The 27,878-nt window shown below is 42.2% G+C and overlaps 1 protein-coding gene across 5 annotated transcripts in view; it reads right to left on the reverse strand.

Moving 5' to 3' along the window:
• Positions 1-3,571: 3,571 nt before the first annotated feature.
• Positions 3,572-27,878, reverse strand: part of LOC127577263 (mixed lineage kinase domain-like protein) — a 35,618-nt gene continuing 11,311 nt past the window's right edge. Inside the window, exons 1-12 of one of the 5 annotated variants that reach the window (XM_052028307.1) lie at positions 27,287-27,598; positions 21,578-21,692; positions 20,804-21,271; positions 17,451-17,558; positions 15,460-15,637; positions 15,263-15,360; positions 10,903-11,038; positions 9,491-9,575; positions 9,233-9,378; positions 7,424-7,473; positions 4,669-4,809; positions 3,572-3,822 (exon numbers count right to left, since the gene is read on the reverse strand). In XM_052028307.1, the coding sequence (XP_051884267.1) occupies positions 3,755-3,822; positions 4,669-4,809; positions 7,424-7,473; positions 9,233-9,378; positions 9,491-9,575; positions 10,903-11,038; positions 15,263-15,360; positions 15,460-15,637; positions 17,451-17,558; positions 20,804-21,263 (1,470 nt within the window). In that variant the 5' untranslated portion in view covers positions 21,264-21,271; positions 21,578-21,692; positions 27,287-27,598 and the 3' untranslated portion in view covers positions 3,572-3,754. Of the gene's footprint in view, positions 3,823-4,668; positions 4,810-7,423; positions 7,474-9,232; positions 9,379-9,490; positions 9,576-10,902; positions 11,039-15,262; positions 15,361-15,459; positions 15,638-17,450; positions 17,559-20,803; positions 21,272-21,577; positions 21,693-24,399; positions 24,555-27,286; positions 27,623-27,878 lie in introns of those variants that run through there. The other 4 variants (XM_052028308.1, XM_052028310.1, XM_052028306.1 and 1 more) reach the window with 4 other exon arrangements.

Raw genomic sequence — 27,878 nt, forward strand, 5'->3', positions numbered from 1 at the left:
TGGGCCCATTGGTTAGAGTCGTGGCTTGCTTGTCACCGAGTAGCTAAAATAGAATGGCAATGAATTTTTGATGACATCCAAATAGGAGAAGGATCCTTAGGTTAGGCGTTCTTTATGGGAAGGTGCAGAGAGTGATATTCAGTTGTGTTCTACCACTGCAATAAAAATTGCAGTTATAACACTTTACAACTTCAGGGCATCTCGAAGCATTTTACACTTTATGAAGTACTTTTGAAGTGTAGTCATTGAAAATGTAGTGACAGCAATTGGCACACATGCGTTAATAAGGTAAATGAACAGATGGTCTGTTTTTAGCGATGCTGTTTGAGTGATAACTATTTGCCAAGATGCCAGGGAGAGCCTGCTGTTAAGATCCACACAGGATGGAATAGGCCCTTTGGCCCAGCAAGCCTATGCTGACCATCAACTGCCCATTGGCGGTAATCCTACACTAATCCCAATTTATTATTCCCGCACTTCCAACAATTTACCACCACCCACCTGATGAATTCTACCAATCACCTCCACCTTAGAAGCAACTTGCAGACAACAATCAACCTACCGACCTGCATGTCTTATGGGATGTAGAAGGAAACTGAAGCACCCAGAAGAAACCCGTGCAGTCACGGGAAACTTGCCCAAACTCCACAGGCAGCATCCAAGATCAGGATTGAACCCAGGTTGCTAGATCAGTGAGGCAGTAGCTCTACGAGCTGCACCACTGTGCTATAGGACATCTACTGAAGCCTGAAGAAAATAAGAAACAGAAACAGGAGTAGGCCAATTGCCCCATGTGCCAGCTCTGCCACTCAGTACTGTCATTGCTAATCTTTTACCTCAATGCCAGTTTCCTGTACTAATCCCACATCCCTTGATTTCCTTCATATCTGAAAATTCATAGACCACTTTCCTGAATACATGTGGCAGCTGAACCTTCACAGCCCTCTTGGGTAGAGAATTGTAAAGATTCACTACCCTCTGGGTGAAGAGACTTGTTCTCAACTCAGTCCTGAATAGCCGATGTCTTATTTTGAGACTGTAACTCCTGGATCTAGACAGCCCAGCCAAGGGATGCATCGTCCCTGTGTCTAGCCTGTCAAGTCCTGTAAGATTTTTATATATTTCAGTGGGAGAGGATGTACTGGTTTAATGTCTCATTCTAGAGACAGCAGCTGACAGGACTGTGCTCCCTCAAGGGTGCATGGAGGATCATCTTGGATTATGTGCTCAACCGACTGAAGTATGTCTTCAAACCAGGAATTGTCACAGGCACTGCTACCAAATGAACCAACACTCAATAGTAAACTTTGAAGTAGAGGAAGATTAAACTTTTCCCTCAGTTTTCTCTGATCCTGCTGATGTGTTCCTGCAGCAGACCAGCTGCTCAATGGGACTTAGTTATTAAGTGGTACTGCTGCTTTCTAGTCTCTCTGCTTCCCTTCCTTCATCGCAATCCCCAATATCACGAAGGGAGTTCCCAGCCATTTAGTGGCCTTGGGAATCTGTGATGGGGATAGAACTTAACTATGGCTCCTCCTAAAGAGCAGACAGACACAATCCATATACATTGACAGCTGTGCAAATCATACATCAGCACTGAAGTACACTCCACATCCCGCTGATAAGTGCCTGTCTCATATGAAACTGGGCAAAATGGATTGGGAAGGTCCCAGTTCTGTTCCTGGTAATCAGGTCAACAGCCTGATCTCAACCCTCTTGGTGGAAGTCTCTCTTACAAGGGTTCTAGTGACCCCTGATTAGGACACCACCAATGTACAAATAATCTACCCAAATGATGCAGAATCTAATGAAGCCATACAATTTTTTTTAATACAGAACTGTGGATGACTGGGACCGAGCTTACCGAATCTTACTGAGAGGTTCAGATGATTGGAATAAAATAACAAATATTTGAAAGGGAGTTAGGATTAGCATCTAATCAGCATGCCAGATAGTTTATAATCGGGATTAGGGAGACAGGGAGTGAGCTACAGCAGGCACCTCAAGGCACTGACAAGATACCATTAATGCTATCTCTGCAGAATCCTCCCAATTCACTGGAAGGGTAAGAAAATCAATGTCAGTGTCCTCTCTGAGGTTGATTTCTCTGCCATTAAGGCCCCAATTACATTCAGTTGGCTTTCTGGGGTAGGCCGGGTTATTCACAAGCCTGACACCAGATTTCTGAAACACACATTCTATTCCAAGTTCTGACACAGAAGGAGGTTACCAGGTGAACAGAGGAAAAGGTTAACGGATGTGGTCAGATCCTCCTGGGAAAATATGAAACATCCCCATTAAATCTTTGGAATCCTGGCCCACCACATTTCAAAGTGGAAAAGATTTGTTCACTATGTCATTGAGAACCAGGAGTTCACACATCAGGAGAACATAGAAGCTCTGCATAAACAGCAAAAAATCAGCACCACCTCACAAACTACCCACACTCCCGCACCTCCGGCCTCATCTATGCAAGTATCTATGATTCCCATATTGGTCTTATCAGCTACCTCAGAACACATAAAATCGGGGTGGAAGTAAGTCATCCACCATCCTGAATGGTTTATACATAGAATGATGGACAATATATATCTGTCTTGTTCAAAGATCCAGAACCAATGTATAGGCAAGCAATTCACAGAAAATTTACAACATAGAAACAGACCATTTGCACATTGTGTCTGTGCTGTTTGAAAAAGAGCTCCTCAGTCTAATTTCACCTTCTGCATTAGGTCCATTGCCCTGCAGGTCACTGCTCTTCCAGTAAATATCCAAATACTTTTTGACTGTGTTGCTGCTTCTACCACTTTTCCAAACCCTCACCACCCTATGCACAAAAAAGTCTTTGCTCATCTTCCCTCTTATTCTTTTATCAGTTACATTAAATCGATGCCCTCTGGTTTTTGGCCCCTCTGTTAATGAAGATTGCTCCTTCCCATTTACACTAGCCTCATTTTATACATCTCAATGAAGTCTTCCCTCAGCCTCTTGGATTCCAACCTCAGCTTCTTCAATCTTTCCCCATGATTAAAATTTTTCAGTTCTGGCAACATCTTCATAGCTCTCTTCTGCACACTCTCCAGTGCAATCAGAACTTTCCTGCAATGCGGTGACCAGAACTGAACACAGTGCTCAACCGGTGGTCTAACTAGTGTCATACACAGCTCTAGTTTAATTTCTCTGCTCTGATATTCTGTGTTTTGGCTAATAAGGGAAAGCACACCATATGCCTTTTTAAGCATTTTATCTACATGTCCTAGTAGCTTTAAGGATCTGTGGACATACATCCCAAGGTCCTTCCACTCTTCTCAATATCCTCCTATTTATTGTACATTCCCATGTCTTGTTGTACCTCTCTGAAAGGATTACTTCATAATTTGCTGGATAAAACTGCTTTTGCTATTTCCTTAACCAATTGAGTAGCTCATCAATACCTTCTTGAAGCCCAAAGGTTTCTTCCACCCTGTCGACCACACGGCCAATTTCCAATCATCTGCAATTTTCTTAGTCATGTAAATACTCTACTGTGAACAAACAAGGAAGTCACTCTCAGAGAGTTGGACAAGGGAAAGCATTTTATTTTTGATGTTGTGTCTTTAATGGATGGTTGTGAGGGCAGAGTTCATAGATATTAATGAATCATCTTTGCACAAAGCCAGATTTAAGTTGCACAAGTAAGGTCTGTAGGATGCCTGAACAAACGCAGTTGCCTGGAACTTGCCAAACATTGTTGAGTATAGAAACTGCATGGGATTCAGTCCCTTGCTTCTTTGGTTGCTTCAGTAATTCTCGTTAGGATATTCTTCAGCCTGTCAACGATAGCTGAAAGCAAGAGGAGAAATCATATGTGACAAGTTGAGAGACACTGAGGATTTCATCCATGTACTCCCTGGATAACAGATAGAGCTCTTTCACATCACAGAGACTGCAGAACAATCATTGGTTGGTCACTGAGCCATGTCTGCTCCTTCAGTTTTGTAGTGTACATTCACGGAAATGGGCCTGATGTGCTTTGGACCACTTCATCTGGAGCTCACAGTGAACACAAGATAACCTGAATAATATGTTGGAAAATTTCATCAGGTTGAACCTCGGGTGTCCTCTGGTTGGCTATATTTCTAGAGATTTCATGACATGACCTCTATTTTCAACTGCTCCACCCCACCCTCCTACTGGTGATGACCCATTGCATCTATCCTTGCGACGCACTTTGGAGTGCAAACACACTCCTTTCATCAACTGGATGATTCTTGACAGTGACTCAAACAGCCATTCTTCCCTCTCCCCAATATTTTTATGATTGGTGAATAAACGTGTTTGAAGAACCAATGGGTCCCAATCTTCTTCCAGGTGGTTGACAGCAGTGTCCAGGAGATTAAGATTTAATTCTTGGTGATTCTAGGATAACCCTGGAAAGCTGGGATTCCCCCACTCTTGGTGCTCCTTACACTGGTCTGCTTTCAGTAGTATATCAGATATAGGAGGAAGCCATTCAGAGATGGTCTGTACTGCTCTGCTGGAGACCCCTGTTTGTCACAGCTCATTATAGGGACTGGGACAACAAACACATCAGTTCTCGTAAGGTTTTTGGTCCAGACAAACTGTGATCTCTCTGCAGTTTCCCTGAAACTACCGTTCAGGATCCTCAACTGCAACACCATTGCCTACCTCCAGCGTTTGGACGCTCGAACGGGTCAAAGGCGCGGCATTCATCGATCAGCTCGCAAAGGTCTTTGGGGCAGTCACTTGGCAGAGGCTCACGGACTTGTTCCTCACAGACTTTTTGGTGGATTTCTTGATCGCTGCAATCTGCTCAAGAAAGGTGGACTTTAAACCAGTTATGCTGGCTCATTGTGCTTTAAATGCTGTGTGACCAGACTCCTTGTTTCCACCATAACTTCATTTGTGGCAAAATGCCACCTGGACCCTGTTCAACCTCATACACTATGGAGTCATATTCCAAGGGCTCCCTCCACAAATCCTGTGAGCACACCTAATCAGACCAGACAAAATGACAAAGCCCAGATTTGCAACAACCTGGTATGTAATGGAATTAAGACAAGCACACCACCTCATCTGAGGAGAGAGAAGAGAAATACGAGTTGCTCTATGAAGTAGAGCTGAACTGAACCCTTAAGTCCATGGAGAGAACTCTTTAGGAAGATGTGGATGGTCCAGTTAATTGGGCAGAAAAGCGTCAAATGGAGTTCAACCCAGAGACATGTAAGATTATGCATTTGGGAAGTGTAACAAGGCAAGGGAATATACAATAAATAGGACAATATTGAGAAACAGAGGGGCTTTGGTGTATGTCCACAGATCCCTAAATGAAACAAAATAGTTAGTAAGATAGAATAAGAGGCATTCAGGATCATTTCCTTTATTAGACAAGGTACAGAATATATGAGCAGGGAGATTATGCTAAACTATACAGAACCCTTTTAGGCCACAGCTTGAGTATTGTTTTCAGTTCTGGTCACCACACTACAGAAAAGACGTGATTGCACTAGAGATGATGCACAGGAGATGTATAAGGATATTGAAAAATATTAGCTATGAGGAGAGATTTAATAAACTAGAGCTGTTTTCTTTGAGAGGAAGAGGCTGAGTGGAGAATTAATTGAGGACTATGGATTAAAAAGCATGAAGGGATTAGATAGAGTAAACAGGAAGAACCTACTTCTTTTAGCAGAGGGGCGAAAACCAGGATTATGGATTTAAAGTAATTAATAGAAGGAATAGAGGGGAGATGAGGAAGTAATTTTTCACAAAGAGATCTGGAACTCACTGCTGAAAGGGTGTGAGAGGGAGAAACCTTCATCACATTTAAATAGAAGAGCTGTGACTTCCAGGGTTACAGAACAGGTTCTGGAATTGTGTTTATCTTGGGAAACGTTTCTTCAACTGGCACAGACACAATGGGCTGAATGGCCTTGAGTGAGATAAATTTTCAATGATTCTGTTCGAAGGGAGCTGGAAATTGTGAATAACTGAACCCAGAATGGAATGGAACTGGTACAGAGTTTGGATCTTAAGAGCTGCAAGCCAGAATTTAAATGATGGGAGTGGATTACATTATACACCAGGGGCTAAGATTTGACATTAGTTCTTAAATAATCAAGCTTAAATGTCAAACTGAAATCATCAATCAAGGCAGTTCATAAATTTACCCTTGTTCATAAATCTACACTTTGGGAATCAAATCCATAAGCTCTTAGCTGAATGTTAGCTCAGAGGCAGTGAGGGAAGTAGGGCTGTTCTAATGTCAGAGATTTTATTCTGCAGGTTTTCCATTCTTAGCCAGTCTGGGTGACAGGCTGATTGACAGGCAGAAGGCCAGAAGAATTGCTCGCAAGTCCTACAGTGCAAGGGGATGGCAGAGTGTGATGAGAAAAAGGTACGTTTAGTTGGGGGGGTGGAGGGAGAGGGGAGAATGTGTGTGGGAAGGGGGCTGATGAGCCTTCTGATGCAGTTGGTAAGTCATGCAACCCTAACTTACTGCTTTAAACTTATGATATGACTCTTAAAAGTAAACATTGCAGCCTCATTAAAATATTTAAATAACCGTCCACTCTCAGCAGTACAATTGGTCACTCACTGCTCAACCTACTTCTGTTAAAACCGAATACAAGGTTAAATTTCTGTTTCACATATCTGACATCTTATTAGTCTCAAACCAGCTACAGCAGTGTTAGTGCATTCAAAGTTTTCAGCATTTACATTCTCCTACTGACACTGCTCAGCCCCTGTCCCACCACTCCAAGCAACAGTTAATATCATAATTTCAGCCCAGGCACAAAAAATTCGTTCAAGTGATTCAATCCCAGCAAATTGTTAAAGGAGTCTGCATCCAAAACACTGACCTCGAGGGTGACAACAATCAAAGCCTGACAGCATGCAATCTCAGTGTGATGCCATCCATAACCAGATACCATTCATCAGGCATGACACAAAACCCAGCCACTGTACAGCACCATTCACAACTAGATAACATGAGACACCACTACAACCAAACAGCACGGCACCCAGCCTCAGCGTGACACCACCGATAACCAGATACCATTCATCAGGCATGAATAAACATCCAGCCAGTGTATGATACCACCCATAAACAGACAGCATGCACTAGGCATCAGCCAACACCAAATGAGTGAATGACATCACTTATAATTAGATAACACTCATCAGGCATGAGACAACAGCCATTTAGCATGAGACAACACCCATAAACAAATAACATTTGTTAGGCATAAGACAACAACTAGCCACTACATGAGGGGCTCTGGATAGCATGCATTCATTACTAGGCAGGACTCACCCGGCACCACAGAGCACTCAGCTCCAGGAAGCTTTGTGCTGTAATATCTGTCCAGTGAAACAGGGAAGCAAAGATAGGTAGGATACATAAGATTTTACTCATTACCTTTGAAAGGTGTTTTACAGCTTGCTATCTCCCAAAGAACAATCCCGAAACTGAAAGGAAAATAAAATATACTAAATGCTCTTTATCCTCGAGTGATAGGGGCACTGTGAACAACCAAAACGCAGATACCACGCAGGTCCTCTCTTCTGTATCCAATACATCACCCGAAATAAACATAAATATGCCCTATAATATTCCATAAGCATAAATATGCATTAATAAACACAATAAAATGTTTAAATACCTAAAAACATGAGGTATTTAACTACTCCCACTGAAACTTACAAGCGGCAATCAAGTTTGAAATCACTTGGTGCAGCTGTGAAAACAAACATCACAGGAATAGGAAGGAATCACTTGACATAAGTGGTCTGGAAGCTGATCACCATACTTATACAGACAATGATTGGTTCCTCAAGGTGTACATGTACAGTAAAACTCTGATAACAGGTTCGGAATATTGTTCAGAAATGTTGATGGTTCAGCATCTGGCTCCCAGGTGCTGACTCCAAACTCACTGTGGGCCCAGTTCCTGCACTCCCTTTAAACTCACCTGGATCTCTTTCCTACACACACTTGAAGCTCATTGGGTTCTCTTTCCCAAGCTCTCTTTAAACTTATGAGGTATTATACTACTGCATAACATCTTAAAAAAAATGAATTAAAACATTCAATAGTTTGGAAAATCTTCCAGTCCAGCACCACCAAAAGTTTTGAGCATGACAAATTAATGGAATTTCAGCGCATATAAACACGTTTGTTAGAAAAGATGCGAAACACGATGACGCCGGAGGAACTCAGCAGGCCAAGCGGCATCCGTGGAGAAAAGCAGGCGGTCAACGTTTAGGGTCAGGGCCCTTCTTCAGGACTGAAGATAGGAAAAGGGGAAGCCCAATATATAGGAGGGAAAAGCAGAGCAGTGATTGTGGACCCCACTTCCCCACAACGCCACCCCCCCCCCCCCACCATGCTTCTTCTCTTCTTCCCTTTCCTAGCCTCTCTTTTTTCTACCTCTTTTTCCTTTCTCTCCTTCCCTTTGACCCATCCCCCAGTGGATCTACTCTTCCCTCCTCCCCCGCACCTGCCTATCTCTTACCTGCATCTACCTATCACCACCCTGTGCCCACCCTGCCTCCCCTCTTTTGTCCACCTATCATTGCTCTGCTTTTCCCTCCTATATATTGGGCTCCCCCTTTTCCTATCTTCAGTCCTGAAGAAGGGTCCTGACCCAAAATGTTGACCACCTGCTTTTCTCCACAGATGCTGCCTGGCCTGCTGAGTTCCTCCAGCATCATCATGTTTTTCACCTAGATTCCAGCATCTGCAGTCCTTGCTTCTCTGTTAGAAAATAATTCAAGATGGGTCCTGGAGGCAACTTTGTGAGTATGCAGAACTTGGATTGTAAATCAGTGGATAATGAGGATTGGTATAAGACAGTGATTAAGTCACCAGACAATTATCGTTCAAGAGATTCCAGCTCAATGCAAAACAGTCGCTGACTCCTGCCTTACATCCTGAGCTTCCATTTCAAACTAATTCAATAACTGCCTGATTGTTCATTACACATTGATACCTGACAATCTGTTATAATGTAAATGATCCACATTCCAGAATTAATTCTTGTTAAACCTAATATCATTGCCTTTACAGACTCTAAATATCCCCTTCTCTGTTACACACCAAACTCAAACTGTTGCAGTTTGACTGCCATTAAAGACTGATCTCCCTTTACACGATCGCAGTAATAGCTCCAATACCATCTGTATATAGTGCAATTTGCGCATTACTTTTTCCAGCTTAAACTCTCACCTGTACACCTCACAGGGCTTGTCATATGGGTAGTTGATGTCGCTCATTTGCTGTGGTGAGATGTATGGTAGCAACTGGGATTTCTGGCTGGAGGCACTGATTCGTCGAATGGAGGTCTCTGTCTTTGCCAAGTCCATGCCCCCCAGCTGAATGGAAGAAGACATAAAGAATGCTCCAATATTTTCCGTGCTCAAGTGATGAAAATGTTAAAACTAGGATTAATTTTAATAGTGGATGTTCATTGTTATATCAGCTCACCTTCACTCTGAGGCCGTTATCAACCAGGAATCTGGTGCTGTCAATAGAGCAGAGAAGTTTGAACTTCTCAGTTGATTGGTGCAACCTGCAACAAAGCAAAACACGACTGTGACAGTAAACACAGGCTTCCATTCAACTGCTGGAAAACCAGCCAATCATGAATGAGCTGGAGTGTCTTTATGGGTTTTTTATTAAGTCACATGGAACTTGGAACAAATGAGGATGTGGCTCAGAAAGCCAAATGTCTAAAACTGACAAGGCAACTTCTTCTATTGATACCAGTACAACAAAACTTTATCAAATAATGTAACATCCATTTCTAATTAATTAAAACAACAATCTTTTCTCTTCTGCCGATAATATAATCAGAATTCCCTTGGCTAAAGACCATGCACCCATGGGGATATTACAATTGAGAGGAAAACTTCCAGTAGGAAAACATCTCCACTTATAATGTGGGATTCAATGTCGAAAAAAGAGTTCGCGTTACAGAAAATTGCAATATGGATGGTTTTCTAGGAACACAACCCCTTGTAACATGGGGGTAACACTGTATAGGAATGATGTACAACACTGAGTGCAAGCGAGCGGCAACAAAGCAGATGATTTGAATGCAGGTCCCAGGATCCAGGGGGAAGCAACAGCAGTTGGTCAGCCAGGTCTCAGGCCAAAGGGAAACCCTGTTCCGCATCCTTCAGTGCTCCTGTAAACTTCTTTGTTCACCATTAGTCAGTGTTGCTTAAGCTCCATTTTCTGTAACACCCTTTCCTGAGCTGATAATGTTTTTTAGAATTTTTCTTGCAGCAACGATTTAGGAACAGGAGTAGGAAATTCAATCCTTTAATCCGCTCCACCATTCCTATAGATCATGGCTAACAATTACCTCAGTTCGTTGACTTGGGTTCTCTCTACTTCATGAATTCATACAATAAAAAAATGATTGGACTTGGTCTTGAAATTTTGTTGAGCCACATTCACAGCTTTGTGGATCCATAATTCCAGAATTCAACCAACTTTTAAGAGAAAATGTGCCTCCTAATTTCATTGCTAAAAGGTCCAGGTCCACTTCTTATTCTGGATTCCCATAGCAGATTAGTTTTTCTAATCAAATTTCCTTCCCAGTTGAAACACTTTGATGAGATCATACCCTACCTTCAATCATCTTTCCTCTTAGTTGGTACTGTTTCTCTTCTGAGAAGCCCCTGGGATGTTCTAATGACTTTAAAAGGTCAATGGTTGTAAATTCCTGTTGTAGACTCAGTGCCAACACGTTGGAGTCAGCATCCTAAAGCATTATCTACATTCTGTGTTTTGGATGAAGGTAAAATAGAACCGAGGAATAAACCACTCAGCTGAGATGCAGCATAATCTCTCTATTCTCCCAGTCTCATGATCCTGCAAAGAAAGGATACCTGTACAAGCCACTGGCAGCATCCAGTGCCATGTGAACACGACTCTGCCAGCTGAGATGCCACTTGCCCGCCAGAACACTGCGCAAGGACCCCAGCTCGCAATACTCCATCGCAATCAGGAACTCGGGGCTGGAACCTGCAATAAAAATAGCAGTTGGTCAACTGTAAGTCAATAAATCTGAAACTTCCTGAGGTTTAGTGATTGGACAGAAATTAAACTTGGTTTGTGTGCTGGTATATGAATCTTGTGCTTGCCTCTGGTATAAATACTTCCTAGTTCAATAAAATTTTATTAAAAGCTTAATTTATTTTGATCCAACTTGGGGTGAGTGATCTCTGTCCACTGCTTGACCCTGACCCTCCCAACCACTAACATGGTTGCTCTATTAAGTCTCTTGTAGACATTGTTTTAGGGTGTGAATTAGGAACCAGAATCTGAAGACTTTGTCTAGAGAGCAAGCTTAATTTTACCCATACTTCCTCCAGTGGAATATATTAAAACCTGAGTGTTATCCACATTTGATGTACCTGCTGCTTATCTATTTTTATCCTTTCCATTTTCTCTACCACCAAGGAATGTCATGTGCTATCAGCAGCCTCCTCTTGTTAAGTGAATATAATGCAAAGTATTTGTTTAGTACCCGAGTCTGGCATTCAATGATCTACTTTTTCATCCCAAATTGGCCTTATCCTTCTTTTAAAACACTTTAGTATTTAAAGGTTTATAAAAGACATTGGGACTCCTTTTTATGTTACTCACTAACCTATTTGCACACACTTATTTTGCCCCTTCTTTTTCTCTCTTCAGTGTAACCCTTTCCTTTTTGTATTCAGCATGTTTCTCCACTGAATGATGAACCTGACATTAATCCTTTTCCTTTCACGTTTTAATTTCTGTAGCCTAGATAGTGGATCAGTCAGTGCTTATTTTTCATAGGCAAGTCATCCTTGCACTTGTTTCTGTGAGAAACAGCACTCATTGAGAAATTTTATAGGGCACTTCCAAGCATGATCTGACATTTTCCTGGGATTAGGTGTACACCTAATAATGTTACATATGTGCAATACTTATTTTTTCCCCTCATTGTATGTACTGGAGTTCTGGGGTCCAACTAAGAACCTTTGTGGAACAGTTACAGTTGAACTAGGAGCACCTGCTTCAAAAGGACATCAATCATACCAGTGCCCAAGAAGAGCAGGGTGAACTGCCTCAACGACTATCACCTAGTAGCACCCACATCTACTGTGATGAAGTGCTTTGAGAGGTTGGTCATGGCTAGAATTAACTCCTGCCTGAGCAAAGACCTGGACCTGCTGCAGTTTGCCTACCACCACAGCAGGTCTACAGCAGATGCAATCTCACTGGCTCTCCACTCCACCTAGACAACAGCAAAACAATTGCGCTGTACTGTTCTATGTAAAATATACATCAAGCTGCTGTTTATTGATTACAGCTCAGCGTTCAACACCATAATCCCCTCAGTACTAATAAACAAGCTTCAAAACCTGGGCCTCTGTACCTCCCTCTGCAAGTGGATCCTTGACTTCCTTATCAGGAGACCACAGTCAGTGCGGATTGGTAATAATGTCTCCTCCTCGCTGACAATCAATACAGGTGTGCCTCAAGGATGTGTGCTTTGCCCACTGCTCTACTCTCTCTACACTCATGACTGTGTGGCTAGGCACAGCTCAAATGCCATCGATAAATTCACCGATGACACCACCGTTGTTGGCAGAATGTCAGATGGCGACAAGGAGGTGTACAGGAGTGAGATAGATCAGCTGGTTGAGTGGTTTTGCAACAACAACCTCGCACTCAACGTCAGCAAGACCAAGGAATTGATTGTGGATTTCAGGAAGGGGAAGTTGGGATGACACACACCAGTCCTCATTGAGGGGTCAGTGGTGGAAAGGGTGAGCAGCTTTAATTTCCTGGATGTCAACATCTCAGAGGATCTATCTTGGGCCCAACACATTGATACAATCATGAGGAAGGCACACCAGCAGTTCTACTTCATTAGGAGTTTGAGGAGATTTGGTACGTCCCAAAAGATTCTTGCAGATTTCTACAGATGTATGGTGGAGAGCATTCTGACTGGCTGCATCACTGCCTGGTATGAAGGCTCCAGTGCGCAGGATCGAAAGGGGCTGCAGAGGGTTGTAGACTCAGCCAGCTACATCACGGGCACAACTCTCCCTGCCATTGAGGATATTTTCAAGAGGCAGTGCCTCAAGAAGGCAGCATCCATCACTAAGTACCCTCACCATCCGGGACATGCCCTCTTCACGTTACTACCATCGGGGAGGAGGTACAGGAGCCTGAGGACCCACAATCAACATTTCAGGAAAAGCTTCTTCCCCTCCGCCATCAGATTTATGAATAGTCCATGGACACTACCTTGTTATTCCTCTTTTGCAGTAATTATTTATTTTGTAACTTATAGTGATTTTTATGACATGCATTGTACTGCTGCTGCAAAACAACAAATTTCATGACTATGTCAGTGATAATAGACCTGATTCTGATATCATGCTAGTTTGTTACTTTTCTCACAATTTAGAATAACACTCTGCTGCCACTAGGAAACCTGAGGGATAGATCTTGGGGAACAAGAGGCACCCATTGCTGCTCACACAACTGCACTCTCCAAGTATGGCAGCTGAGTACAGATACAATAAGAGGCCACAAAATGACAGGGGTAGTAATGAAAAGCATCATAGGTCTTCTCAAGATGAGATTCTGTTGCCTTCAGTTCAGGGGTGCACTGCAGTACAAGCCAAGTAGATGTAGTGACTTCACTGTCTGCTACACACTGCACAGTCCTACCAAACCAAAACCAGTAGCCATTGCCAGAGAAGAGCAGGGAGACTCAGAGGCTGAGGGCCATGAGGGAAAGGCGCAGGAGAAAGGTGGCAGTTATCAGCGAGATCCCTCTGCATCCACTCCTCATCTCCAAGCTGAGCAGACAAACTGTCACTAAAGGGACACTACAGAAAAGTTTCTTGTGAAGATTCTACAATCGTAGTCCCAATAATGATCTCCTTTACAGATCAATGGCCCCCAACAACAGTACAGCAATAACCCGGCAGGGGAGCCCAGCTGAGACTTAATGGCACACAAGATCTTCTGCCTGCCATTTCTCTCTGATGAGAATGTCCAGGTCTATTTCACTAAAGCGAGAGGCTCTTTCCTCCATGGCAGGCACAGTGTACTTCCACTGTTTGGATGTCGTGTGGAATATGCCCTTCTCGGAATGGTGTGCAGCAGAGTTCAGCTGAGTGTGGTTCTGTCAGGAAATGCACAAATCCTGCTTCAGCTCAGGTTTCTTTGTGTTAGCTGCCTTATAGTATTCCAACATTTTTCTTGGCCAGTTTCACAAATCTTTTTTTGCTGAAGAACGATGGCTTAGTGGACCAAAAATGGGTGAAATTCAATTTCGAGGCATGTACCTTTGCTCAGACTGAGTAAAAAATAAATTAAGTAATAGCTCTAAATTGGCATCTTCACAAATGAACTATATGTCAACTAAACTGTATTCCAGGGTTGTAAGAGTTGCTGACTAATCATGCTGATGAATCCCTATGCCATCACCACTGGATATTATGTTTGTATACTATGTACATCTATAGGTTGAACTGCAGCAAGTCACCAAGGCTTCTTTGCAACATCTCCAAAACATTGACCTCTAACATACGAGGACAAAGTCAGAGGAAGACCATCAAAAATGATGAATCAGAGTCTGGTGCTTTGGAAAGAGAGTTAGACATTCAGGCAAATGGCAAAATAAGAGAACATCAGACAGGGAGACCGGCTAGATGGTGGCATGAGAACTGGATGATGAATAAGGATGGATAGTGCAGAGAGCGTCACTTCAATTGTCCTTAGAAAAGACAAGATTTTCACTGTACCTCGGTACAAGTGACAATAATAAACCAATACCAATTAATCTCTCCTCCTGCTCTACAGACAGCACTGGTCCTGGCCCATGGGTTCTGTAGCTTAATGCTGCCAGGATTAAGGCAGCAGCATCCTAGAATGCCTCAATATCCATACGAGCCAATACATTTACCTAATGGGACAACTCTAAACTTCATTTTCACAGTCAAATGAGATAGGTGGATAGGAAAGCAGGTAATGAATGAGAGACAGAGGGATCAGTTAGAAACAACGCCTAAAAGAAAAGGAAAGCAGCTTTCATTTAAAATTTCCCAAATTACAACAGTTACAAGATTACACTTCAAAAGTACTTTGTTGGCAGTGAAGTGTTTTGGAAGGTTCTGAATTGTGAAAGATGCTTTTTAAATGCAAATCCTTCTTTTCTGACAACTCATTAAAAATCCATGCCTGGGGCTAACTTACTCCTTTGATCAATGCAGATTCCATAAATTCGCACGATATTTGGCGATTCAAAGTGCTTCATGGTTTCTGCCTCTTTGTGAAAAATTTTACGTATTTCCCTGTAGTGGAAGGAGGAAAAGACCAAACCATCAGTCCTTGCATTACTGTGAATGTGAAGCATTAAGTCAACTAAGTACAAGTATGTTATCCATACTTACTCCACACTGGATGGTCCAACGTTAACAAAACGTTTAATGGCGACTGGAAATTTGTGCAATGTTCCCTTGTAATATTTGGAATTATCGGTTATTAAAAAAGGCTTGCTCTCTCTTTCAATGTCCCCTGGGCTTAATTCCAGAATTCCCTGCACTGGGTGAACAGAAGGTTTCTCTTGGTCTACGAGAGCAGAGAGACACATTAGCATTAGACCTGGGTAACCACTGGAAAATGACATGTTTTTCATATTTTTTCTAATTTTGGTCAATCATTCTCAGGACAAATCGTTTAGATGCAGAGTACTGCTCCCTCAGCTTAACATTCTACCATAACCTCCCAAAGCTGGAAGGATGAGGGCAGCAAGGCAAATGCTACCACCTGTAGGTTCCTTTGTCACACACTATTTTGCCATAAATTGTAAATCCTTCACCATATAAGCTGTAGTCTTAAATGTAAACACTGTACATAGAGGATATAAGAGAGAAATTAAGAAAGAAATTAGGAGGGTAAAAAGGGGCCATGCAATGACCTTGGTAAGCAGGATTTAAGAGAATCCTAAAACCTTTTATACGTATATTAGAAGCAAGAGGGTAGCTAAGGAGAGAGCAGGTCCCTTTACCCTGCTCACTCCAAAGGGGTAATCTATGTGTGGAACCAGGGGATATGAGTGAAGCCCTAAATGAATACTTCTCATCCGGATGGAGGGCTGTGAGGGGTATGATGATATTATGGAGCACGTATGTATCAGGAAGAAGGAAGTGTTAGAAATATTAAAACATTAGGGTGGATAAATCCCCATGGCCTGATGGGATTATACCAGGATGTTAAAGGAAGCAGAAGAAGAGATTGCTGGAGCTCTGATGGAGATTTCTATATCGTCATTAGCCAAGGGTGAGGAACCAGGAGACTGGAGGATAGCTAATGTTATCCCCTTATCCAAAAAGGCATTAGGGAATAGCCTGGAAACTACAGGCCAGTGAGCCTTATATTAGCGGTAGGGAAGTTGTTGGAGAAGATTTTGATTTATTTTCACTTGAAAAGGCGAGGATTGCTTAAGAGGAGTCAGCTTGGCTTTGTGCAGGAAAGATTAAGTCTCACAAATCTGGCTGAGTTTTTTGAGGAGGTAACTAAGAAAATTGACGAAGGCAGTGCAGTAGATGTGGTTCACATGGACTTCGGTAAGACTTTTGACAAGATTCTGCAATGATAAGCTGGTCTAGAAGGTTAAGGCACAAGGGATTCCAGGTGTGTCGGCTAACTGGATCCAAAATTGGCTTGGTGATACAAGGCCGAGGGTGGTGGTGGATGAGTGTTTCTTTGACTCGAAGTGCGTAACAAGTGATGTACTGCAGAGATCAGTGCTGGGACCTTTGTTGTTTGTAATATGACTTGGATGAGAATGTAGGTGGTCTGATCAATAAGTTTGCAGATGACACAAAAATTGGTGGAGTTGTAGATAGCGAAGAAGGTTATCTAAGGATACGGAAGGACATAGATCAGTTGGAAAATTAGGTGGATGGTTGCAGATGGAATTTAATCCAGACAAGTATGAGGTAATGCATTTTGGAAAGTCAAATTCTGGTAGGACATATTATCGAAATGGCAGGGACTTTAGGAGCATTGATGTAGAGAGGGACCTTGGGGTGCAAGTCCATAGCTCGCTGAAAGTGACAACAGTGTCTTCGATTAGATATAAAGATCAGTCCATTCTGACAGTTGGAGAAATTCTACTGCATACTTGTATTGATTGAATAACGACTCCTGTATCTGCAACTCCAGACCCTGGGTGGTGACTGATCTACAACAGAGAACCTACACCCCAAGAACTACAGCAGTTCAAAGGGTGACTCAATGACAATTGGCGATGGACATGTTGTGCAACTGGGTGTAGATTCAGGTGTTTACCTTGTCACATATTACCTGGCTTGTGAAACTGAGAAGCTAAATAAATTTATGTGCTGTATCTATTGTTGTTTTCCCATTTTATACTCACATGCCTCAATTATACGTTTGATGTCTTTCAGATCCATTTTCATTTCTCCCAAGTCATCATTCACAGTCTCCACAGCCTGCTGAATTCTCTCCTCCATTGAATGCAGTGCTGTAAAGAAAAGTTAAGAGCTGTTAGCAGACTCAAATCTTCTCACCAGGAATATTCAGAAAACATAAAACTGGCATAGAAACAATCACACAATAGGAACAACATTTATCTCAGCTTTAGGGTGATACATCTTCCTGGAGTCTTCTTGGAAACATAAATGGCATTTTTTTTGTTATGTATGTGGCTTAAGGAAAAATATCAGAAGTTTTCATTACTACATTATGTCTGTGAACAAAGAAGAATGGATTTGCCAAGCACTTTTGTCCTGATGAAAATTTTAATAATTTTTATTTCATTGGACCTTAACAGTTTTTAGAAATCTTTTACCATTTTTCAACAGGGGGAATTCTAGAAAGTTACTTTGAAACAAATTTTTGGTTTAACTTACCTCACTGGTTCCTGTTAACTTGTTTCTGGACAGCAAGACGTTGTAGTGTGAATGCAAAGTCAGATTAAAGGTGAGCAAAATGCTAGATGGTAAGCTGTTGCTCCCAGAGACAGAGTTCATTCACCATTTTGTTAAGATCTCTTAGAAGTTACCTCAAACATGGTACAAAAACAGAAATGCTGGAAGAATTTAGCCAGTCAAGCAGCATCTGTGGAATGAGAAATCTGTCAACATTTCAGGTCAGTGACCCTCCCTCCGATGCTGCTCTACTGACTAAGTTCTTCCAGAATTTCTGTTTTTGCTTCAGACCCAGCAGCTGCAGTTTTATATGTTTTCCATCTCAAATATGGTATTGGAATCTTATCTTTGCTGGTGTGTGCAAGGAACTTTCCAAAAGTAGACATGCAGATGTAGCAGAGAATTGTGAGAAGGAATAAAAGCAGGAATCTACAATACTCTAATTTTAATAAAGAGATCAAAGCCGCATGTTTTATTCTTGGTAGGGTCTCACTAAATCCCTATAGAACAGCAGCAAGATTTTCTCATTCATGTATTCCAGTCTCTGCATTAAAGGACAAGACAGCATGTGCCTTCCTAATTGCTTCTTGTACCTACATATTCACTTTTTTTCGATTTCATGTAACAGCATATCCAGACCCTTCCGTATTAATGTCTCACTGTTTGAAAAATACTCCTTTTCTATTTTTCCTGCATGAGTGGATAAACTCACATTTTCTCAGATTATATACAGATATTTATACCCTACTCACAGCTTGCTTTTCCAACCAGCTTTGTAGCCATCAGTAGTATTGTGCTTTCTTTATTTTGAACTATTACATGAATATAACTTGTTGCAATTGTACGCAGTGATTCTGTCAATACCTATAGTTCTGTGCCTTACATCTTACAGTGGAATGGAATCATTTAAAATGCAAACCAACCTGAGTGCCTGGAAATTCTCATGCACACTAGGGTGCATGCAAGTGCCACGGATGAGGTAAGCCAACCAATGGTTTTGGTTATTGGCCCAATGCATCAAACCTAAGTTACATGTTTATGCGTTTGAAAATGTGCTGCTTGGTCTTCCTCTCCCGAGGCTGCCCTCAAAACATTGGCCATAGATCCGACCTGGCCTCTGGCTGTTGGAGGGGGTCCCAGCACTGGGGGTGGAGAGGGGTGGGTGCAGGTGAGAGAATGGGTTGGGTAGGTGGTACTGGTGCCTGGCTAGGAGATGGTATTTGGAGGTGGGGAGATTATTGGGATCATAGGCTGGGATCATGGGAAGTATTCATTGAGAGGCCAGGAGAGTGTGATTAATACTTCTCCAGAGAATTGTGGGAGTAGTTGGGAGGGCATGGGTGGAAATAAGGATGAGGAAACCAATCTCTCCTCTGTGTGATCACCTGTGTGACCCCCTGTGAGATCACTTAGGGTCAGAGGTAAACCTCAGCATCCACCATTGAGAGGCGATTACAGGATTGGAGGTATCGTGTGGTCAGAGGTTTGCTGATTGGATTGACTTTGGTGCTTTGACGTGAGTTGCTGAAGGCCAATGTGCAGGTGCAGCTAGCAATTAGAATACAATTGGTGTGTTAACCTTTATCATGAGAGGATTTAAACATGGATGTCTTATTACAGTTATACAGGCCCTTGCTGAGTCTTATTACAGTTATACAGGCCCTTGCTGAGTCTGTATCTGGAGTATTGTGCGTAGTTTCGGTCTTCTTCTCTAAGTAAGGATGCACTTGACAGACTGCAGCAAAGAATCCCTAGACTGGTTCCAGGGATGGCAGGTTTGTTGTATGGGAAGAGATTGAGAAAACTGTGATTTTATTCTTTAGCATTCAGAAGAATGAGAGGAGATCTCACTGAAACATATAAAATTGATCAATAGCTTGGACTTGCTTTATGGGCTACATGAAGGAATGATGTTTCCCTCATTGAAGAGTCTAGAACCAGGGGAGAGCAGTTTGAAAATAAGTGATAGACCGTTTAGGACTGAGGAGAAATTTCTTCACTGAGAGGCTGATGAACCGTTGGAATTCTGTACCCTAATCAGTCATTGTGTTTATTCAAAATACAGATTGAAAGGTTTATGGGATATGGGGGTGAAGCTAGGAAATGACACTGAAGTGGAAGATCAGCCATGATCCTAATGAATGATGGATCAGGCTCAAAGAGACAAATGGCTTATCCATGCTCATTTATCTTATGTTCTTGGAAGTGAGCCGGTATCAGGTAGAGAGTGTCAAAATGAATAGGAGTAGTGCAATGGCCGAGCAAATGGGAAAGGAAAGAACAGTTGGAGAAATTAGGAATGGATGGTCACTCAATGAATAGGAATCTGATGTACAGTCAGAACAAATGGGAATAGATTAAACAGTGGGAAGAAATTAGAAAGATGGACGGGGAGCAATCAGGAAGGGCTGGTTGGAGTGAATTGGTATGAGTAGCCATTCGGAAAAGGAATGGAATTGAAGTCAACAACAAAAGAATGAGCACACAGCAAATACAATGGGCAGTCTGAATTAATAGCAGTAAAGCGGACACTCAGAGAAGGAAGATCAATCATTAAGACTGGAACTGTCAGATAGCAAGACCTATTCCTATAAACTGAATATATGAAAAAAGATTGTAAAATGGGTTGGAGTTATCCAGAAAGGGAAAGGCTGATGGAGTCCGGACCAACATTTCACCATATTGGTAGATTTAGACCCAATACAAACTCCATTGCTTTCTCACAGGAGACAGCTGTCATTTTGCAAACTATCGACAACATGTGGTGTTTTCATGGTGAACCCTCATAATCACAGCGGAAAAAACACACCAAGCCAACTGAAGATGACCATCTAATTACCTTCCTCTAATTTCTTCTCCACTAAGTTTAGAAACGTCTGATCTTCCTTAGTATCTTGCTTGTCTTCCTTCTTCCTCTGGTTTCCCTTAAAGATAGTCAGAAGCATTTTTGTTTGTTCAGTATGCAAGGCGAGGTCCAAGGCTATCGCAGCATCATTCAGTCTTTCATTGAGATGATTAAACTCTTCCTTGATTGCAAAAGCCTTGAAGACTTTGGAAAACCGATGTTTGTTGGTGAAAGACTTGATACAATCCCTTGCACTCTCCAGAATCCCCATCATCTCCTTCAGAAGCTTTGTCAAGCTGTCATCCATGTCTTCCTTCTGAATAGCCTTTACAGGTTCTAAGAGAGATTCGATTCGACCCTTTAAACGACAGCATCGCTTGTGATTCATTTTTACCTCATTGCAGAGAGAGTAAATAATCTTTGCCACATCAAAGATCTTTTCAATGTATTCCATATTGATATCTGCAAAGACAAAAGATCATCACCCGTACATTATTACTCAGGAAGAATTAGGTGTTAAATTACTAGAGATTATCTTTATTCCAAGATTAAATGGTAGCTGCAATCAGGAAAAATGCACAGAAAGCAGAGTTTATTGGGAATAAACCATTTATATTGTTACAAATCCCATCTGGGGTTTTTCTAAGACAATTAATCCCACATTGATATTGACAAACATAGCAACAGGATGAGCATATTGTTCACAAATCTTATTTCAATCCCAACCATCATTATAATGGAAACTTCAACACAGAAAGAGGCAATTACCTTTATGACAAGTGGAAATGGATCCAAAAAATAAGTAAACAAATATATTTCTCCCCTTCAAAAAGACCGTGTCTGATGCCTTCTTTCTTAAGTGAATGGACCATGCAGTGTGCTTCTATTCAAGACAAGGAGGAAAAATATCAGCCAGCACAGATTCAAGGTACAGGAAACTGAAGAGTGGATGAGGGCAGTACTAGAAGTTCACACAGTTAGGTTATATGGACTGCCTATGAAAAATGGCGAAAGGAACAGGATGCCTCCCTCACAGAATCATACCCCAGCGCCTCAGAAAAGAATTCAAAAATTATTCTTTACTTGCAGCACAGAAAATGCTACTTAGCCCAACAGGTCCATGCCAGTGTACATACTCCACACAAACCTCCTCTCACCCCCTCTCCCTTCAGCTAACTCCATCAACATACCCTTCTGCTACTTTCCCTTTATTTATTCATTCAGCTTCCCTTACAAATAAATCTGTGCTATTCACTTTAACTGTTCAAGTTCCGAGGTGTAAATATCACCGTAGCTTGTCTTGGTCCAACCACATAGACGCTATAGCCAAGAAAGCGCACCAGCACCTCTGCTTCTTCAGAAGGCCGAGGAAATTTGGCATGTCCCCCATGATCTTAACCAACTTTTACAGATGCACCTCAGCATCCTATCCAAATGCAGCACAGCTTGGTATAGCAACTGCTCTGCTCAAGACCACAAGAAATTGCAGAGAGTTGTGAACACAGCCCTCGATGTACTTATGCTTGGAATGATCTGCTTGGATGCATGCAAAACAAAGCTTTTCACTGTATCTCGGTAAATGTGACAATAATAAACCAATTACCATGTGATGAGAAATTTTCTAGCCACTTTCTGGATAAACAAGATGAGAATTTCCAATAATGGGTTCTTAGAGAGCCACAGAACAAAGGCCTCACAAGGAGAGGAAAAAGTTAAAGTTTGAGGCGATGGATCGTTCGCATCTGCCTCAGTGACCAACATCAGAAAAACAACTGCTGACTTTTTTGAGCACTGAGCTGGCCTTCCTTTCAGAAATTAATGCACTGTGGAAAAGCAGGAAATCAATAAAGATAACTTTCTCTGTGGGACATCTCAAAGTTCCTTTCATGTTTAGTCAAGCTCATCTTTCTTTTGCCTCTTGTTAATGATGTACAGTTAAAATCACAACCGCCTAAAAAATCAGCCCTTACTGGTAGTACTAAAATTACCTAAGGCCATCAACATATTGTTTTCTTTGTTCTACATTCATTCCATCGATGGAATTTTGGAGCAAAGAAAAAAATGAACTGTTTGTTTAGTGCTTTTGACTGGGGTTGAATCTCAAGGCAAACACTGCATAACATGGAATTTACAGGCAGAAGCAAAGTATTCAGCGCAGTAAGTCATTGGAGGTGTTCATGTTCCATGCTGACCTCTAACCAGAAAACATAGTGTGGATAGAATTTTGCAAAAAAAAAGTGATTGTTGGGGGGGCTGGGGGTGGGGTTGGTGGAGGGGTGGGTGTGGAGAGAACAAGGGGAATGTATGATACGGTAGAGACCAGGAGAGGCAGAATGACACAAATGGTGCTGGCTGAGAGAGGGTGGTGAAGGTGGAGACGTATTTAGAAAGAGACAGATTACGACAAAGGAAAGGGGGAAATGAACAATGCTGGGATTGTAAGATATAAAATACTGTAGTTGCTGGAAAACTGAAATAAAAAAAGAATGCTGACAATACCCAGCAGGCCAGGCTGTATCTGTGGAAAGAGGAAAAAATGAGTTAATATTGCAGTTGTTAACCTTCATCAGAAAATTCCAGTTCTGATATAAATTGGAAAAGAATGCTTATCTGAAATTGTTGAACTCATCATTAAGTTCTGAGGGCTGAAGTGTGCCTAATTGGAAGATGAGATGTTGTTCTTTGCAACTTAAAACATGTTTGATTCCAAAAAAAATCACATTTGTCACTCCACTCTTTAAGAAGGGAGAGAGGCAAAAGACAGGAAATTATAGGCTGGTTAGCCTGACTTCAGTGGTTGGTAAGATGTTAGAGTCCATTATTAAGGATGAGGTTTTGGGGTACTTGGAAGCACATGATAAAATAGGCCAAATTCAGCATGGTTTTCTTAAGGGGAGATCTTGCCTGACAAATCTGTTGGAACTCTTTGAGGGAGTAACAGGCAGGATAGACTAAGGAGAGTCGGTGGATGTTATTTACTTGGATTTTCAGAAGGCCTTTGACAAGGTGCCACTCATGAGGCTGCTAAACAAGATAGGAGCCCAGGTATTACAGGAAAGGTACTAGCATGGATCGAAGATTGGCTGACTGGCAGAAGGCAAAGAGTGGGAATAAAGGGAGCCTTTTCTGGTTGGCTGCCGGCGACTAGTGGCGTTCCTCAGGGGTTGGTGTTGGGTCCACTACTTTTCACATTATATGTCAATGATCTGGATGACAGAATTGATGGCTTTGTGGCCAAGTTTGTGGATGGTACAAAGATAGGAAGGGCAGGTAGTGTTGAGGAGGCAGAGAGTCTGCAGAAGGACTTGGATGGGTTGGGAGAATGGGCAAAGAAGTGGCAGATGGAATACAGCATAGGGAAGTGTATGGTGATGCACTTTGGTAGGAGGAATAAAGGCATAGACTATTTTCTAAATGGGGAGAGAATTTAGAAATTGGAGGTGCTCACTGGAGTTTAGAAGAATAAGGGGAGATCTCATTGAAACCTACCGAATATTGAAAGGCCTGGATAGAGTGGACGTGGAGAGGATGTTTCCAGTAGTGGGAGAGTCCAGGACCAGAGGGCACGGGCTCAGAATAAAAGAACTTACCTTTAGAACTGAGATGAGGAGGAATTTCTTTAGCCAGATGGTGGTGAATCTGTGGAATTCATTGCCACAGACGGCTGTGAAGGCCAAGTTGTTGGGTATATTTAAAGTGGAGGTTGATAGGTTCTTGATTAGTAAGGGTGTCAAAGGTTACAGGGAGAAGACTGGAGAATGGGGTTGAGAGGGAAAAATAAATCAGCCACGATCAAATGGCAGAGCAGAGTCGATGGGCCGAATGGCCTAATTCTGATCCTATGTCTTATGGTCTAACTTGGCATGTTTCCATGAAAGGTCATCAACCTGAAACATTAATTCTGTTTCTCTCTCTACTGATGTTGTCTGTCCCATTGAGTACTTCCATCATTATGTTTTTATTTCAATCTTAAATATACTCTATCCGATTAGGTATTAAGTAGATAGATAAATTCCTAGACACAAAAGGCCACAAAGGATGTGGGGAGAAAGCAGGATATAATATTGCAATAGGTGTTCAGCAATAGTCCAGAGCAGGCTAAATGGGCCAAATGGCCTCCCACTGGTCCTATTTTCTGTGTTTTTCTGTTTTTAAGTCCTGAACGTACTGGGGTCTTTGATGATATTTTACAAGAGCCAGTAGCTAGAAATGGCCCTTGTAAAATATCATCATAACCCACTATAGATCAGCCATGATCATATTAAATGGCATTTGATTATATTAGAATGACATTTTTGTGAGTGATTGAAGTCATTCCACTTTCTTATGTAATTCTTATGTCCTTGTGTATAAAATGTACTGTTTGTTCAAGCTTTTGGTCACCTGTCCCAATATCTCTTTATGTATCTTGGTACAGGTTTCTTTATAATGGTGTTTTTACAAATGGAAACTGGTGTATTGTTGAATATCATTCTTGTCTGGCAGATGTTGTGGCCATAACTTTTTTTTAAGCAGGTTGCTTTCTGTGGGAGAGTGTCCCTATCTTTTGGCAGTTGTAATAAATCACAGCTAATATTAGCCAATGTACCATAGCTAAATGGAAATAAAAATCAGTCTTTTTTTAAAACCACTAATCATGATTGCGTAACTTCTGTTTTGTACTATTCCTATATCCTTGGACCGGTAATGATGCCTGTTCATCAAATGATAAAGTATGGACATGTGTTGTTTCGGCTCACGTCAGAAGAATGGTCATTTGGGCTAAGTAAGATGGCACAGTTATGCGGCAGGTAGTGCAGCCCTAGAAACCCTGGTTCAATCCTGACTTCAGATGCTGTCTGTGTGGCGTTTGCATTCTCCCTGTGACCATGTGGATTTGCCCAGACACTATACCTTCCTCTCACATCCTACAGACATGCTGGTAGGTAAGTGGCTACTTTAAATTTCCCCTAGTGTAGGAGGGTGGCAAGAGAAACGGGGGAGGGGGGGGAGGGGGTAGTTGACAGGCCTTTGATGGTAAATAGATTACAGGGAAGTAAATAAAATGGGATTGACGGGAATGCTTTGAGAAACAGCAAAGACAATGTACTGAATGTCCTCCACCTCTGTCATAACGATATATGCAATGCGAAGGTATGAGATGTCTGGCAGCGCATGAGGAAATTTTATCTATTCGTAAAAGAGCCCTTTAATGCTGAAAAATTGATGTTTGCAACCCAGAGTACTTGGGGAGAATGAACCTGCCCAACTACCTTTCAAAGAGGCTCATCAAAGATTCAGAATAAGATATTCATGTTCCCAGGAAGCAAACTAAACCTTTAGACCCAACAGTGGCCTTGATCACACATCGCACAGCGACGAAGTGGCAACAGTGACAAGTTAATGCATTGTTTCAGCAAACAACAGAAGATCTTGCTGATGAAGGGTCTCGACCCGAAACGTAGACCTGCCCACTTCCCTCCACAGCTGCTGCCTGACCCGTGAGTTCCTCCAGAATTTTAATTTTTGCAAAGGAAGGGATTAGTTGTCTTAAAACATCCGTCCTCTCGGCTGGTTTAAACCCCTCTAACAACCCAATCCAATCCCTTCTGCTCTGGAATCTGCTTTGGTGGGGCAGATTTTTTTTAAATTTTATTTATAGCGTGGTAACAGGCTCTTCCGGCCCAACGAGTCCGCGCCGCCCATTTGAAACCCAAATTAACCTACCCCGTACGTCTTTGCAAAGTGGAAGGAAACCGGAGCACCCAGAGGGAACCCACGCAGACACGGGATAACGTACAAACTCCTTACACACGGCGACGGGAATCGAACCCCGATCGCTGGCGCTGTAATAGCGTCGCGCTAACCGCTACACTACCATGCCGCCATCAAACGCCAATTCGTGTCACTAAATACTTCATCGGATCCCGCACACGTGAACTTTTCCCTCATTACCAATAACTAAAACTGCTGAAAAACTTCCTTTCATTTTCCCCTTGTGGTTTGGATTATTTTCTGCAACAAAGCAACCCTGATGAGCGTATAAAAGTGTTCAGAGAAAATGACAACAAAAACTACATTAGTTTGCATGTACCTGGGGGTCAATCACTTCACTGAAAAACAGAAAAAAGCAAGCAGATGCTGGAAATCTAAAACAGAAACACAAAAAAAAAGCCTGTGCACTTAGTCAGCAACTGCAGAAAAAGAAACTTTTCAGATTAGAGGCCCTTCAACAGAGCTCGGGTCTTCAGCCTGAAACGTGAACTGTTTCTCCTTCCACAGATGTTTCCTGATCTGATGGGTATTTCTAACATTTTTTTTTGCTTCACTTCTCTGAATTGTTGTTCGGAGACTTTCAAGCGCTCCTATCCGAGTAGCTCGGGGTACTCTAGCATACGCAACCTGACGATGGAAACGACTATTTTCGAGTCAGAAAAGGCAGATGCACCATCTAGAATTGTGCTGTACAAAAAGAGGTCTCAATAAAGCGCTGGTTACCTGTTGGAAAGCTGGTTCGGCTCCTGCCTCAGCCGAAGTTTGAAGGGAGACGGGCTTCTCTGATTCACTGAGCTCCTTCTGTATCAGCCAATAAACTTACGGGAAGTTTCTCTTTCAGCTTCGCGTCCCTGCCCTCGTTTTTGTTCCACCCTTTGCTCTGTGTCTTTGACTCACCGTTTACAGATTCTCTCTGACAACTCCAAGCAGATTCTCCGCACTCCAATCTCATCCTTGAATTTGAAGAGCGGGAAATTCAGTCGGTGGGTGTTAACTTTGGTGTAGAATTCGTTGTGAAAACGCCCTCGTGGACGCGAGGAAGAATAGCACGCACTGCATCTAGAATGTACAAAAACATGGAAGAATTCAGTACTGCGCCCACCCACACACACACACAAATGAAACACAACAAACGGTGGACATGAATGAATGTCTACTGCCGCAAAGATATTACCCAAATACACATACCAAGATGCCTATCTAAACTAATCCCATGTGCCTGCATTTGGCCCAGATCCCTCTAAATGTTTCCGATCCATGTTACTGTCCAATCTGCATGGAATTTTCCACAAACGCACCAATGACTTTCTCATCC

The sequence above is a fragment of the Pristis pectinata genome, chromosome 13, assembly GCF_009764475.1.
Source record: "Pristis pectinata isolate sPriPec2 chromosome 13, sPriPec2.1.pri, whole genome shotgun sequence".
Taxonomy (NCBI): domain Eukaryota; kingdom Metazoa; phylum Chordata; class Chondrichthyes; order Rhinopristiformes; family Pristidae; genus Pristis; species Pristis pectinata.